Source organism: Mobula birostris, chromosome 10, assembly GCF_030028105.1.
Source record: "Mobula birostris isolate sMobBir1 chromosome 10, sMobBir1.hap1, whole genome shotgun sequence".
In the NCBI taxonomy this organism is placed as follows: Eukaryota; Metazoa; Chordata; class Chondrichthyes; order Myliobatiformes; family Myliobatidae; genus Mobula; species Mobula birostris.
In genome coordinates this window covers 52505697-52522458 of record NC_092379.1, presented here as the reverse complement: position 1 = coordinate 52522458, position 16762 = coordinate 52505697, and the positions used below count along the sequence as shown (strand labels likewise).

The following is a 16762-nucleotide window of genomic DNA, read 5'->3' as shown; positions in this document are numbered from 1 at the left end:
TTTTGTCTTGGTTTGTCTTGTGTTTCTGTGATATCATTCTGGAGGAACAAATTGAATCATTTCTTAATGCATGCATTACTAAATGACAATAAAAGATGACTGCGTGTCCTCATAATCTAATCTAATCTAATCTATAGCACTGTGGAGGCCAAGTCATTGGACGTGTTTAATGCAGAAGTTGATAGGTCCTTAATTGTTATGGGTGTCAAAGATTACAGGGAGAAGGCAGGTGAATAGAGTTGAGGAGGAAAACAAATCAGCCATGATCAAATGGCGCAGCAGATTCGATGGGCCGAATGACCCAATTCTACTTCAGTGTTTAATGGTCTTTTGGTGATTATGCCTTGCCCAACATGGACAAAATTGACTGGCGGAGATTTGCGAAAACAAAGCCTGTTCTGTAAGAAGGGATGGTCTAAAGTGTGCGACACAGAGAAAGAGAAATGCGTATTCAGGGTAGGGGAACCGTCCACAGTGATACACCCAGACACGTACACGAACAAAAATGTGGCAGAGGGTTTAGAACCATTCCTCCACTGTTCCAGAAATTCCTTCAAGTGACCCTGTGATCTCAGTCTCGGAGGGAGATGATGGAACATCTTCCAGGCGTGTGAACTCTTGTAAGACGGTGATAATAAACCGGATTCTGATTTTCATGGCATTGATATGATGGGTATGCTTGTTCGTTTACATGTGGCAGAGGTAGTGACGTTGCACTTGCTTGAAGCAACACATGGGGTAGAATGCATAATTTTGATCCCCCTCTTCCGGGACAGATATATTTATAACCATATATAACCATAGAACAATTACAGCACGGAAACAGGCCATCTCGGCCCTTCTAGTCAGTGCCGAACTCTTATTCTCACGTAGTCCCGCCGACCTGCACTCAGCCCATAACCCTCCATTCCTTTCCTGTTCATATATCTATCCAATTTAACTTTAAACAACAACATCGAACCTGCCTCAACCACTTCTGCTGGAAGCTCGTTCCACACAGCTACCACTCTCTGAGTAAAGAAGTTCCCCCTCATGATACCCCTAAACTTTTGCCCTTTAACTCTCAACTCATGTCCTCTTGTTTCAATCTCCCCCACTCTCAATAGAAAAAAGCCTATCCACGTCAACTCTATCAATCCCCCTCATAATTTAAACAACTCTATCAAGTCCCCCCTCAACCTTCTACGCTCCAATGAATAAAGACCTAACTTGTTCAGCCTTTCTCTGTAACTTAGGAGGTGAAACCCAAGCAACATTTTAGTAAATCTCCTCTGTACTCTCTCAATTTTATTGACATCTTTCCTATAATTCGGTGACCAAAACTGTACACAATACTCCAAATTTGGCCTCAACAATGCCTTGTACAATTTCAACATTACATCCCAACTCCTATACTCAATGCTCTGATTTATAAAGGCCAGCATACCAAAAGCTTTCTTCACCACCCTATCCACATGAGATTCCACCTTCAGGGAACTATGCACCATTATTACACCATTATTTAAACTGGAAAGAGTGCAAAAAATTTTTTTCAGGATGTTGTCAGGACTAGAGAACCTGAGTTATTGGAAGAGGTCGGCTAGGACAAGAGATAATGTCCTTGCCTGTTTGGAATCATTTTTATGTCCTTGTACTATCAGCTGACCCAAAGTAACAAACCCCAGGACATATAAAAAAAAGTTTTATTGAACCTGATTCTCATTGTGAAGCGATGTGGCTGCTGTTTTCTGCTTATTGAATCGTAGGGTGACATTTGAGTTATGGTGGGACCTCGAGAACGATCTGTTATCCAAATTTAGTGAGATTCTGGACATAATTGAGACTGAAGTTTAAAAAGTGTTACCTCTGTGAAATCAAAATGTCACAGTACGAGATAGAAAGAAACAAAAGCATTGTGTCACCTTTGTTCCTTTAGAAAATCACCTTTGTTCAACATCCCCTGTTCTGAATTTCTGCCACCGAGCCCATGTTTTGCTTCTGTACAATATATTGGGCAGCAATTGACAGGTAGCAATTACATCAAGAAGTACCACACAGTGTCATTCTCAACGAGAAAGCCTAATCACCAACACTTGTGGCTTAATGTCTTTGCCTACACCGAGTTTACCACTGTCAAACGCCTGGGGCGGGAGTGACAATGATCAGAAACTCTCCAAATCAGCCGGGTAAATACCACGTGTTCTTCGTAAGTGCTACCAGACCGCAGGTTCGTTTACTATGAGTGTCACTTTAAGTGCCTGAGTGAGGCAGGACTATGACGTCAGTCACAAGCTGTGACAGCCGGCTTCAGACAGAGAGAGAGAGAGAGTGGGGGTGGGGCTGTTGGAATTTCAGCTTGTCACTGCTATGGCATGGAACTCTCCTATGCCGAAAAAAGATTGGGGTGATCATTGGCACGCAGTGCACAACGGATGTGTGACTGTCACTTCATATAATCCATATGTGTGGATTTGTTGGAGTATCCTGTGGTATCATTTTTGTTGGCCCTTACCTGGAATCGGGGTGGTATGTGGTAACCACTTGGCGACGATATTCCTGTGACTGTCACCTGGTAATATTTCCAAGTGGATTTCAGGACAACTCGACGGATAAGATCTTCGGCGACTGTTATTTCGTTTACCCAGCGTGGAATCTGTGGAATTCTTCGTAATTGCCTTCTCTCTACATTTTCGAGTAGATTTACAAATCTCTCCCCTCACTTATTCCGTGGATTACTGAACTTTTCTACTTTACCATTTTAAGACTTTAAGAACTGTTCCTGAACTTGACCGTTTGGGAGCCGCACACACACATTTATACGCACAACACAGTTAACTTCTGTTTATTTCGTTTAATCTTTTAGATTTGGAGTAGATACTAATAAAGATAGTGGTTTTAACATCGAAACCAGACTCCATTTGTGATCTGTTGCTGCTGGTACGTAACAGCAAGTCCGTGTGACATGCGCTGAAAGTGAAACTGTACTATTGGAAAGGGAGAAATCAGAATGATGACGAGCAGACATGACCCAATCTGATACGGTCAGGAATACAGAGAATTTGATGTTGTGTCCGCATGCGTGAACTGCGCCCAGCTAGAAGATGAAATGGTGTTCAGCCCCACTCTAACAATGTGACATCAGAGGCCACCATAGAGGCTAAAATTATCTCGGCTGAAATGTTGTCGACACCCATTGATGTCCTTTGTAAACTTACAGGGTATAAAAGTCGAAGGATTTGGCGTGGGATTCTTAAACACAACAACAGATCAGTTCTGTTCGGTTGGTCAATTTGTCAGCACATGATCCTGGAATGTGACGTTGGAGATGTTTGAGAAGACACGGGTGGCAGGAAGGAGAACCCAAACATGTGTTTATTGTAGAGGTGAGATTTCATTGAAACCACCTGGAGATAAAACATGAAAATTGCCTTCAATTCACTGTTAACAGATTACCTTTGTAGTAACAACATATTTATTATTGATCCTTGGACAAGCCAAATCTCTTCCCAACTAGAAACTTCCATGGGCTTTGTGCCTGAAATGAAGCTTCCTGCTGTAACTTCTCAGTTGGACCAGGGATCTGAGAACACACCAGCATCTCTCCACCAGAGACCAGACAACCAACCACTTTAAGTGTAGAAGGGATTCACTGTGTTCAGATAAGTCGCCGTAGAATTGACCGCAATGAGATGTCATTCACTGGCTCACGTTATGGAAGGGTTTCACAGGGTGATCGCACCTGCAGATACACCGACCAGTTGAAATCGGGGAGCTGCTCCGCGTGTGGGAACTGACAGACCCCAGCATCCAATCTGCAGAAACACCGGTGAGTTCACACCAGGGAGAGACCGTTCACTTGCTTTGCGTGTGGGAGGGGATATACTTGGTTATACGGCCTGAAGATACATCAGCGAGTTCACATCTCAGAGAGACCGTTCATCAGCTCTGAATGTGGGAAGGGATCCACTCAATTGTTCAACCTGAAGACACATTAGAGAATTCACACCAGGGAGAGGCCGTTCACATGCTCCGTGTAGGAAAGGATATTCTCGGTCAAGCAGCCTGAAGATACATCAGCGGGTTCATAGAACCTGCTCACCTGTTCCGACTGTGGGAGGCATTCATTCAGTTGTCCAACTGCAATCACATCGGTGAGTTCAGACTGGGAAGACGCCGCTTAACTGATCTCTGTGTGAGAAGGGATTCACTCGGTCACTCCGGCAATGGAACACCAAAATAAATTCACACTTGGGAGGGGCCATTCGTCTGTTCCAAGTGTGGAACGGGATTCATTCGGTCACCTGAGCTACTGAAGCACAGTCATGTCCACACAGAGAAGTAACTGTACACACGTTCTGAGCGTGGGAAGAGTTTCATTAGATTAGATTAGATTATGAGGACACTCAGTCCTCGTTTATTGTCATTTAGAAATGCAATGCATTAAGAAATGATACAATGTTCCTGCAGAATGATATCACAAAAAAAACCAAGACAAACCAAAGACTAACACTGAGAAGACCGTATAATTATAACATATAGATACAGCAGTGCAAAGCAATACCGTAATTTGATAAAATGCAGACCATGGGCACGGTAAAAAAGAAGTCTCAAAGTTCTGATCGACTCTCGATAGTCCCCGACAGCACCGGCAGAAGGGAGAAACTCTCTCTGCCATAAACCACCAGACACCGACAACTGTCGATGTATTGGAAGCACCCGACCACGGCCGACACTGAGTCCGTCTGAAAAAGTCGAGCCTCCGACCAGCCCTTCGACACCGAGCACCGAGCACCATCTCTGCCGAGCGCTTCGACCCCATTCTGGCCGCCGAGCAACAAGCAAAGCCGAGGATTCGGGACCTTCCCCTCCAGAGATTCTGGATTACATAGTAACAGCGGGAGCGAAAAAGGCATTTCAGAAGTTTCTCCAGATGTTCCTCCGTTCTCTCACGTCTGTCTCCATCAAATGAGGATTGTGCACGGCACCCTACTTGACAGATTACAGATATCATTCACCGGAGTGGCCGCGCAAGCTGCGTCGCATCGCCATCTTCTCCTCCTCCTCAGGTAATCTACCGTGTGAGGCACCAACGAGCTCACATTAAGTCGAGTCCACTCGTCTGCCCTTTGAGCAAAGAGATTTACTTTGTCATTCCAGTTGCCGAAACACCAGCAACTTCACATCAGGGAGCAAGTTCAGATAAGCTGCATGTTAAACATTTAACCAGCATGCTGGCTGAACCCTGATGGAAGTTCTCCACGAAATGTTAATGTCAGATTCTGAGGTTATTGTGGCTGCTTTTCACACCCAGAACTGAACCCTGTTACTGAGCATTAAGACTAATATCTGCTGACGTTTAACATTGTAAATCTGTGGCACACCAATCAGTTCTGCTTCCCAGGTTCTTACTGTCTCTGCCATACCCCAATGTACAGTAGAGAGGCCACTCGGCTCAGCTGCTCAATACCCATGTTTCTAAACCACATCAGTCCGTTTAAATCCACCCTGCTGGTCACCTCTCGCTCTTCGGGTGATGACACATTGTAATCAGTAACAACAAGTAAGGAGTAACACTCTGTGGGTGAAGTGGTTTGCCCTGAATTTCCTCTGTGACTTTCTGCCTCTCTGGGGGGTTTCACCCAAATATTCCTCTTTCCTCAGGACGAAGGAAGAATGCTATGGTTGGTTAAACTCTTTCTTCTCTGCTCTTTTCAATTTTATGTGTCATTTCTACTGGTTTCAAAGGGTTGTTCCTCCCACTGCTGCGTTGATTCAAAACATTACTCTCCTCTAAAATATGAGAGCAGAATGGTGGGTAAATGTTCGATGGAGCCAACCGGGGCCAGCACAAGGCAGGGTTTTGGAGCTCCGGGAAGTGATGATGGAGCATCTGTGGGGAGGAGGAGGGAATTGGTCCAGGAGGTTGGGCTACAAAAGAAATATTTGAAGCTGATTGGTGAAAAAAAAGAGTGGTTTTATTTCTGCAAAATGCTGGACGAAGTCAGCAGGTCAGGCAGCATCTATGGAGAGGAATAAACAGTCGAAATTTTGAGTTGAGATCCTACACTACACTGGTGGCTGGGGAAGATTTTCAGCCTATAGCCTCAACTGTTTGTTCGTCTGCATAGATGCCACCAAAGCCGCTGAGTTCGTGTAGCATTTTGTGTGTGCTGTTCGATATTTCCTGCAGCTCTTGTGTGTTTATTTTATATCTGCATTTGAAAGTGTGACTTTGACTTTAACACACTGAGAACTTGGTAGTATGGAGTAACACACATCAAAGATGCTGGTGAACGCAGCAGGCCAGGCAGCATCTCTAAGAAGAGGTACAGTTGACGTTTCAGGCCGAGACCCTTCGTCAGAACTAACTGAAGGAAGAGCTAGTAAGAGATTTGAAAGTGGGAGGGGGAGGGGAAGATCCAAAATGATAGGAGAAGACAGGAGCAGGAGGGATGGAGCCAAGAGCTGGACAGGTGATTGGCAAAAGGGATCTACCAGGATCTCCCAGTGGCTACACATTTTAATTCCATATCTCATTCCCGTTCTGATATGTCTATCCACGGCCTCCTCTACTGTAAAGATGAAGCCACACTCAGGTTGGAGGAACAACACCTTATATTCCGTCTGGGTAGCCTCCAACCTGATGGCATGAACATTGACTTCTTTGACTTCCGCTAATGCCCCACCTCCCCCTCGTACCCATCCATTATTTATTTATATACACACATTCTTTCTCTCTCTCCTTTTTCTCCCTCTGTCCCTCTGACTATACCCCTTGCCCATCTTCTGGGTTTTCCCCCTCCCTCTTTTCCTTCTCCCTGAGCCTCCTGTCCCATGATCCTCTCATATCCCCTTTGCCAATCAGCTGTCCAGCTCTTGGCTCCATCCCTTCCCTTCCTGTCTTCTCCTATCATTTTGGATCTCCCCCTCCCACTCCCACTTTCAAATCTCTTACTAGCTCTTCTTTCAGTTAGTCCTGACGAAGGGTCTCGGCCCGAAACGTCGACTGTACCTCTTCCTAGAGATGCTGCCTGGCCTGCTGCGTTCACCAGCAACTTTGATGTGTGTTGCTTGAATTTCCAGCATCTACAGAATTCCTCGTGTTTACGTTAGTATGGAGTGTATGGTTTGCGGGAGCTTGCTGCGTTAAAGGAACTACTGAGTGTTCGATATGAAAACATAGACTGGCTTTGAGGCATGTGGTAGGGGGGAACCGGAGCTTGCAGACAGCTTGAATGGCACTTTGGTTGCCCAGAAATCTCCGCGCTTCAGGATTCGCGGTCTGTGACCTACCGATTAAATGCGCATGCGGGTAGGTCGCCGATAGGTGACGAATATCGTGCAGGCACTGAGTGGACTAAAGGTTCCGGGTGAAGTTCTGCGGAAGGGTCTCGTCCCGAAACGCCGACTGAACTCTTTTCAATAGGTGCTGCCTGGCCTGCTGAGTTCCCCCAGCGTTGTCTGTGTGTTGTAAAGGTTCCGGAAGTTCGGCAGCAGGTAGGAGCAGGTCTCCGGGTGGGGCTTTCAAGGGCACCAACAGCTCCAGTCCTTTCCTTCCCTTTCTCCCGTAACCAGGCCCCAGGGAGTTTTCTGCCGATCAGCGACGGTGTCAAGTTGCCGCGCATGCGCGTCGCTTTGGTCGGGTCGGACACACGGGTTTCTCGTTCGTGGGGTTTTCTGGGTATATTCGCAGCCATGGTTGCGTTTTCCCTGCTTTCCCCGCCTGTTCGTCGGCGCTTTTGGAAGCGCGGTTGGATGAATCTGTCAAACACATCCGTGCTTCAGCTATCTAAACCCAAGGATTAGGAACTTGGAACCAAAGTGTATTCCCTCCGTCTCCGCCGCATCTGCTCCCAGCATGAGGCTTTCCGTTCCAGAACATCTAAAATATCCTTTCTTTAAGGATCGTGATTTCCCTCCTGCCGTCATCAAAGATGCCCTCACCCGCATCTCCTCCATTTCCCGCACTTCGGCCCTCACCCCATCCTCCCGCCACCACAACAGGGACAGAGTTCCCCTTGTCCTCACCTACCATCCCACCAGCCTCCGGATCCAGCACATTATCCTCCGCAACTTCCGCCACCTTCAACAGGACCCCACCACTAAGCAGATCTTTCCCTCTCCACCCCTCTCCGCTTTCCAAAGGGATCGTTCCCTTCGCGACTCTCTGATCCACAACGTCCCTCTCCACGGATCTCCCACCCAGCACTTATCCCTGTAAGCGCAAGTGCTACACCTGTCCCTACACCTCCTCTCATGCCACCATTCAGGGCCCCAAACAGTCCTTCCAGGTGAGGCAACACTTCACTTGTGAGTCTGTTGGGGTCATCTATTGCATCCGGTGCTCCTGGTGTGGCCTCCTCGACATCGGTGAAACCTGACGCAGACTGGGGGACCGCTTCTTCGAGCATCTCCGCTCCGTCCGCCACAATAGACAGGATCTCCCGATTGCCGCCCACTTCAGCTCTGCTTCCCACTCCCATTCAGATATGTCCATACATGGCCTCCTGTACTGCCATGATGAGGCTAAACTCAGGTTGGAGGAGCAACACCTCATATACTGTCTGGGTAGTCTCCAGCCCCTTGGTATGAACATAGAATTCTCCAGCTTCCGGTAATTCCCTCCCCCTCCCTTCCCCTACCCCAGTTTCACTCTGCCCCTCCCCCAGCTGCCTCCTACTACCTCCCTTATGGTTCCACCTCCTTCTACTACCCATTGTGCTTTCCCCTTTTCCTCCTTCACCTTTCCTGCCTACACCCCCCCTGCCTCCCCTCCCCCACCCCTTTATCTTTCCCCTTACTGGTTTTTCACCTGGAACCTACCAGCCTTCTCCTTCCCACCCTCCCCCACCTTCTTTATAGGGCCTCTGTCCCTTCCCCCTACAGTCCTGATGAAGGGTTCCGGCCCGAAACGTTGACTGATCGTTTCCATGGATGCTGCCTGACCTGCTGAGTTCCTCCAGTGTGTTGTGAGTGTTGCTTTGACCCCAGCATCTGCAGAATATTTTGTGTTTACAAAGTATATTTCCGAGTTAATCTTGGATGAAGACGAACAAATGAATTACCGAACGTTCAGATTAGTTCTGATGTTCGAACCAGTTGATGTTGAAATCTTGATAACATGTTTAGTGAGACTGAGGCTTAAAAGAAAGTTTCCAGCCAATTAAACTATCAGTGAGTGTTGAACAGGAAAAAGAAACAACAAAATCCTTGCATCATCTTTAATTCTTTAGGACCTCGTGAAGGTCAAATCATAGGGTATACGAAGGAGAAGGTTAATAGGTTTCTGATTAATCAGGGCACCAAAGGTTATGAGGAGAAGGCAGGAAAATGGGGCCGAGAGGGATGATGGATCAGCTTTGATGGTTAACAGAACAGACTCGATGAGCTGAATGGCCTAATTCTGCTCCTATGTTTTATGGTCTTATAGTTTTTCCCTTTGCCTGTGGTTTATTCAAGAAAAGATGAAGAACGATTGTATATCCGTGGCACAGGTAGTTCAGTGATATATGCTTCTTCTATTATGATATTGTGTTGGCGCATGGCCAAGTGGTTAAGGCGTCGGTCTAGTGATCTGAAGGTCGCTAGTTTGAGACTCAGCTGAGGCAGTGTGTTGTGTCCTTGAGCAAGGCACTTAACCACACATTGCTCTGCGACGACACTGGTGCCAAGCTGTACGGGTCCTAGCGCCCTTCCCTCGGACAACATCAGTGGCGTGGAGAGGGGAGACTTGCAGCATGGGCAACTGCTGGTCTTCCATATGACCTTCCCCAGGCCTGCGCCCTGGAAACTTTCCAAGGCACAAATCCATGGTCTCATGAGACTAACAGATGTCTATATAATTATGATATTATGTCTTTTTACGTACATATCTATAGAGATGATTCAAAAATCCTGTGACAGTTTCAGTTTGTGTTCCAAACTTCAGGTGTCTATGAAGAAAAGATTATCAGATAAAGTATCAGTAATCACAACTGAGATGGTTGCTGTTATTTTGGCTTTGAAATGGATCAAAGAAGTATGCCCTGATTATGTACTTCTGCACTCTGACTCATTCTCAGTTTTGACACCTATTAAAACAGGTATTTCATATTCATCTGGAGATTGGACAACACCTGTTGAGGCTGCAGGGTCTAGGCTTGTGTATACATTTCCTATGGGCCCTTGCTCATGTTGGAGTTGAAGCAAATGAGGTGGCAGATAATCCTGCCAAGTGATCACCTAAAATTAAGGATGTAAATGTAGTGGTGCTTTTGCATAAGGGGGAGGTGAAAGCCATAATTAAAAAGTGTGTACAATCACTGTGGCATCAAAGTTGGGATCAGGAAAAGAAATGAAGGTGAGAACTCAACTGGGAGATGCTTGTAACAGGAGGGAGGAAGTTATACTTACATGTCTGGGTATTGGACTTACTAGGTTGAATAATTCCTTATTTGGAATTAATAGGCATGATGTGGACACTTATAACTGTTAAGAAACGGTGCAGCATATTTTGTTTGAGGTGCAAAGGAAACCTCCAATTGCTAAATTGAAATCCATACAGTTTAACACGGAACGTTTGTTAGGACATTACTGCCACCACAATGTATGTAAGCACGTATTTGACTCTCTGAAATGTGCTGTACTTTTTGTTATCCTTTGGGGATTTTTGGAGGGGGTATACTTCCTGTCTTTTTGGTCCACACTCCAACCCAGTAGATGGCAGTAATGCACCTTGTATTGGTCTGCCAATTACCATTAAACTTACAAGAAGAAGCAGATAGGAGTGGGGCTCTGGGAGTGAGTTTCACCAGCACTGGACACACTGGCCACGCGGCCTGGCACAGTCGCAGCTCTCTCCTCCTCTCCCTGCCCATGATCCATACCTGGGACCTGGGGAATTTACTGCTGATGAGTGAAGATGGCAGTGCCACTTTTACAGCACTCGAATATCGCTGAGACCATGACGGGTAGATAGGTATCTAGTCTGTGGAGCCTTCTGAGTACAGGGGCAACCACGAGTGACGTTTGCAGTGCCTTCCCTGCCAGTCCGTGGGGTGTGTTTGTAAGTGCAGACAGATGCAATTGCATGCGTGTTTCCTCTTCAAACCAACATATTGTCACATTGTCGGCAAGAAGGGCTGTTTTATTGAAATGGAGAGATACCTCTGCCCCTACATTAATTCAATGGCTTTCTCAAGTAATGTTATGTCTTCGCTTGGAAAAAATTGGAAGTAGAACTTTTGATCCTCAATTCGATTTTGAGAGAAGATGGGGCTCTTTTGCCAAATATTATCATTTAATTTGAATTAATTTACATGGTTTCCTTCCAATCTTATTTATGTAAATGTAATTGGCGGTTGATGATTTTTCTTCTTGTATATGTAGATGATTGTAAGACGTATTGCTCCAGGAGTTGGATCCTAAAGGGTTTTTCCCCCCTCTCTTCTTTTTTCTTTTTCTTTCTCTTGTAGTTACTGTTTTTTTCTTTTAGTAGTTGGGGTTCTCTTTTTCCTCCTTTTCTTTTTCATATATTATTATTAAAGAATATATTATACTTTTTTGGTAAGTTTTTTTCTTCAGCTTTATTAACTGTATATATTTCAATCTGCTGAAATCTTGCACCATTTTAAAGCTGTAGAAGATTATCTATCAATAAAAAGATTTTTAAAAATGTGAGTGCAGGCAGAGGAGCAGGGAGTGGATGGATCTCCCAGGCACAGCTGAGCTCCAGCTAGCTAAGTCCAAGGATCAGGAAATTGGAACAAAAATACATTTTCCAGTTAATCTTGAAGGAAGAGTTTCCAGGACACCTTTCAGATAAATGGATTAGCGAACATTGAGATCAGCTCTGATGCTGGCATCAGGCTGATGTTGAAATCTTGGTAGACAATGTGTTTAGTTGAGACTCCCTTCACCTTCTTACTCTGACTTCACATCTCCTTTTCCTCCAGCCTTGCTAAAGGGTCTCAGCCCGAAATGTCAACTGTTTACTCGTTTCCATAGATGCTGCCTGGCCTGCTGAGTTCCTCCAGCATTTTATGTGTGTGTGTCGTTCAAGTGAGGTGTGGACTCACTTTCAGGGACTCTGCAGATAATGCCCTGTGTGTCATTCATTTACTTTTTTCACTGTTTGCATGATTTGTACTTTTTTTCCCCACACATTGGGCATCTGATGGTCTTTGAAGTGTGGATGATTTTAAGTGGGTTCTATTGTGCTTCTTTGTTTTGTGGCTGTCTGCAAGCAGACCAACCTCAAGGTTCTATGGGGTTCACACACTTTGACAGTACATGTATGTTTGAACTATGAACTTGAACTTGCATTAAAATGTCAACAAGTGTTGCAAAGAAGAAACACACCCTACATCAGCTTTGATTCTTTAGAAAATCACCTTTGTTCAACCTCCTCTGTTTCTGGATGTTTCTACCCATGGCAACATGTTTTTGACCCACTTTCTCTGGGTGGGTAATGACATCAAACACGTTTGTCTAAGGTAACAAATGACCTGTAGCTTTCACATCACAACGTGCCTCAGGTTAATGATCTGTCTGAGAAAGACTAATGCCCTTCCCTTCATATTCATTGGCATTGCCATCGATGAATTCACCACTGTCAATCAATGGACCCAGAGTAATTAATACGTCTCAAGGATCAGCCATGTAATATCATGTGATCCTTGTAGTGCTGTGGGACATACCCAGAACTTGAAATAGTTCTATTAGAGAGAGGCAAACTGAGCAAGCTCATAGATGAAAGGTGGGCAGAACTTATCCATTCTGACAGAGACAGGAAGTGTCAGTCTGATCTGTGCCAGTTAGAGGACGAGTTGGTCCTCCAACTTGTGTTGAACCTCACGGTGACAGTGTGATGTCAGATCTCACCACAGAGATTAAAATTATCTCATCTGAAATGCTCTCCTTCACCCACTGATTTCTTTTGAAAATCTTTTCGCAGGTTGGAAACGGCAAAGGATTTGCAAACGGAAATCTCAAACACAACAACACATCAGTTCTTCTGTGTCCTTAACACCAATATATTTGCTATCGATCCTTGGAGATGAAGACGTATCTCATCCCAGCTGGACCTGTGTTTTGTGTCTGAAAGGAAACATTCTGTTTTAACTCAGTGAAATTCGCTGGAACCAGGGTGCTGAGAACACACCAGCATTTGTTCACCAGAGATCAGTTCGTCAACTGCAATGATTTTACAAGGGGCTAACATCTGACTTGGTGAATTGTCAGACAATTGATAGCAGGGAGATATCATTCACCTGCTCTTAATGTGGGAAGGTATTCTCTCACTCAGTCCACCCCTAGTCACACCAGTGAGTTCGCACTGTGGAGAGGCCATTCACCTGCTCTGTGTGGGAGGGGATATACTCAGTATCCAGCCTGACAATATACACCAGAGTCAGATCATTCACCTGTTCTTCTGACTGCGGCAATTGACTCATTCTGTTGTCCAAGCTGAAGGTGCATCGGAAAATTCACCCCAGTGAGTGACTGCTCACCTGCTCCGTACATGGGAAGAGATTCCCTCACGCAGCCCACCCGCAGACACAGCAGTGAGTTCACAAGGGAGACAAATGTTCCGTGTATGGAAAGATAATCACTCTGTTATCTGATCTGCTGACACACCAGTGAGTTCACACTGAGGAGAGGTGTACATCATTTTCTGGAAATGTAGGAAGGGATTCACTCAGTAATTCCATCTGTAGCCACACTGGAGGGAGACTGTTCCCCAGCTCAGACTGTGGGAAGGGATTCACTCAGTCAGTTCAATTGAAGGTACGTCAACGAGTTCACACTGGGGTGAGACATTCACCTGTTCAAGCTGTGGGAAGGGACTCGCATAGTCTCCCCACCAGTCAATTCACACCGGGGAGATGCCGTTCACCTGCTCAGATTGTGGGAAGGGATTCACTCGGTCATTTCAACTGAAGGTACATAAGCGAGTTCATACTGGGGAGAGGCCCTTCGCCTGTTCTGAATGTGGGAAGTCATTCACTCAGTCCTCCCACCTACAAGCACACCAGCGAGTTCACAGGGGGGAGAGGCCGTTCATCTGTTCCGAGTGTGGGAAGGGATTCACACAGTTATCCAACCTACAGACACACCAGTCAGTTCACACTGGGGAGAGACCGTTCACCTGCTCAGACTGTGGGAAGGGGTTCACTCGGTCATCTGACCTACTGGCACACCAGTCAGTTCACAGTGGGGAGACACCGTACATCTGCGCAGACTGTGGGAAGGCGTTTACCCGGTCATATCACCTGCAGAGGCACCAGTCAGTTCACACGGGCGAGAGGCCGTTCATCTGTTCTGTGTGTGGGAGGGGATTCACTCAGTTATGCCACCTCCTGGCACACCAGTCAGTTCACACTGGGGAGAAACCATTCACCTGCTCAGACTGTGGGAAGGGATTCACTCGGTCACCTGACCTCCTGGCACACCAGTCAATCCACACTGGGGAGAGGCCATTCACCTGCTCAGACTGTGGGAAGGGATTCACTCGGTCACCTGACCTCCTGGCACACCAGTCAGTTCACACTGGGGAGAGGCCGTTCACCTGCTCAGAGTGTGGGAAGGGATTCACTCAGTCATCTCAACTGAAGGTACATCAGCGAGTTCACACTGGAGAGAGGCCGTTCACCTGCTCAGACTGTGGGAAGGGATTCACTCGGTCACCTGAGCTACTGGCACACCAGTTAGTTCACACTGGTGAGAAGCCGTTCACCTGCTCAGGCTGTGGGAAGGGATTCACTCAGTCATCTCAACTGAAGGTACATCAGCGAGTTCACACTGGGGAGAGGCCGTTCACCTGCTCAGACTGTGGAAAGGGATTCACTCGGTCATCTGACCTTCTGGCACACCAGTCAGTTCACACTGGGGACAGGCCATTCACCTGCTCAGTTTGTGGGAAGGGATTTACTCGGTCATCTCAACTGAAGGTACATCAGCGAATTCACACTGGGGAGAGGCCGTTCACCTGCTCTGAATGTGGGAAGGCATTCAAAAGGTCATGTCACCTACAGACACACCAGTCAGTTCACACTGGAGAGAGACCGTTCACCTGCTCAGACTGTGGGAAGGGATTCACTCGGTCATCTGACCTACTGGCACACCATCGGGTGCACACTGGGGAGAGGCCGTTCACCTGCTCAGACTGTGGGAAGGGATTTACTCAGTCATCTCAACTGAAGATACATCAGCGAGTTCACACTGGAGAGAGGCCATTCACCTGCTCTGAATGTGGGAAGGGATTCATTCAGTCATCCAGCCTTGTAAAGCACTACCGAGTTCACACTCGGGAAAAGGTTTAAATAAGCAGCCTGCTGGATATTTAACCCTCACAGTTTCTGAGTCCAGAGACGCTTTTGAAAGTGACAATTGTCGCCAATCACTGCGATGTTTGCTGCATCTCATCACACCCAGTGCTCCACACTTGTCATTGGCATGGCAGGAGCTTCTCCTGCAGGTGTTCATCTTTGATCCGACTGGAATTTAGTAACCTGTATCTGTGACAAATAAATGAGTTCTATTTTAAACTCTGTCTCAGGTGCTTTGTGAATTTACAGCACACCCACTATATAGTAGGGAGTCAACTCAGACCAGTTTGTTACTACTCGTGTTTCTCTTCCATTTTAAATCCATTCCTGCTGTTCACCTCTTGTTCTCTCTGTGCTGATGGGTTCCAAATCGTTACCACTCTGTGGCTGAAGAGGTTTCTCTTGAATTTTCTGCATAACTTTCTAGAGACTGGAGAAGAAGACCATCTCGCTGCTGTTGGGTGTGACATGTTCTTTGTGCCACATATCTCTGGGCTGAGGAAGAATGACGTTGGTTGTTACTCTCCTTATTCCCAGCTCTTGAACGTTATTGGTAATTTTCTGTGCATTTAAAGGGCTGTGTGTCACACAGCTGGTTGTTACAATATAGCATTGTCCTCTAAAGTCTGAAAGCAGAGTGAGTTGAATATTCAACTTAGCAAGCTCAGAAACCAGTGACGGTGTTTGGGGCTCTGGAGTGTTGTTGGGTAACAGCACATGATCAGAAGCAGGGGGCGTGGCAATGAGTGAGAAAGTCACAAAATTCACAGGGAAAACAAAATAGGTTAACTGTCACTGTTGGAACACCGAATGCTTATTGACATTGAGTTTATTGGAGGTGGGAGTTTGCTTTGCTAATATTATAAAAATATTGACTGGATTGGTGCCATTTAGCGGGGGAGGGGGGACAGTGATTGTAAACGATTTCAATGGTACTGTTGTTAGCCAGAAATCTCTGTGCTTCAGAATGGACTGTTACTGCAAATCGAGTGCACAAGTGGTGAAGGGTGTGCGTGCACTCCGTGGGAAATGGCTCCAGGAATGGGAGCAGTGGACCTCCCAGGCACAGCAGACATCTGGGTATCTGAATCTAAAGGTCTGGGACTCGGCCCAAAAATATACTTCCAAGTTTTTCTCGCATGAAGAATTTATTGTGTTTCTTTCAGATAAGTAGATAAGCAATTGGATTAGTAATTTCTACCAATTGGAATGGAGCATTGAGATCAGATCCGATATGCAGAACCAGCTGATGTCCATACCTCGGTAGATAACGGGAATAGCTGATATTGGGGCATAAAAGAAAGAACTGCATCCAAGTTCCAGTGAATCAAAATGCCTATTAGAGCAACATGGGAAACATTATCGCCTTGTATTACTTTTTGTTCTTCAGCAAACCATCTTAATTTGTCGAATGTCCTCTGCTTGTAGACCCTTCTGCCAAACGAGACAATTATTTCTTTTATTCTTTCTGGGTG

At 46.1% G+C, this 16762-nt stretch overlaps 1 protein-coding gene across 1 annotated transcript; it reads left to right on the top strand.

Moving 5' to 3' along the window:
• The first annotated feature begins 7316 nt into the window (after positions 1–7316).
• LOC140204002 (uncharacterized) lies at positions 7317–15506 on the top strand. The gene is made up of 2 exons (XM_072270221.1): positions 7317–7476; positions 12914–15506. Exon 2 carries the CDS (start codon positions 13845–13847, stop codon positions 15279–15281), a length of 1437 nt encoding a protein of 478 aa, XP_072126322.1. The 5' UTR covers positions 7317–7476; positions 12914–13844; the 3' UTR covers positions 15282–15506.
• Positions 15507–16762: the final 1256 nt, after the last annotated feature.

What these genes read in the sequence shown, in the direction of transcription:
- LOC140204002 (XM_072270221.1), top strand. Translation starts at nt 13,845, where the DNA reads ATGCCGTTCACCTGCTCAGATTGTGGGAAGGGATTCACTCGGTCATTT.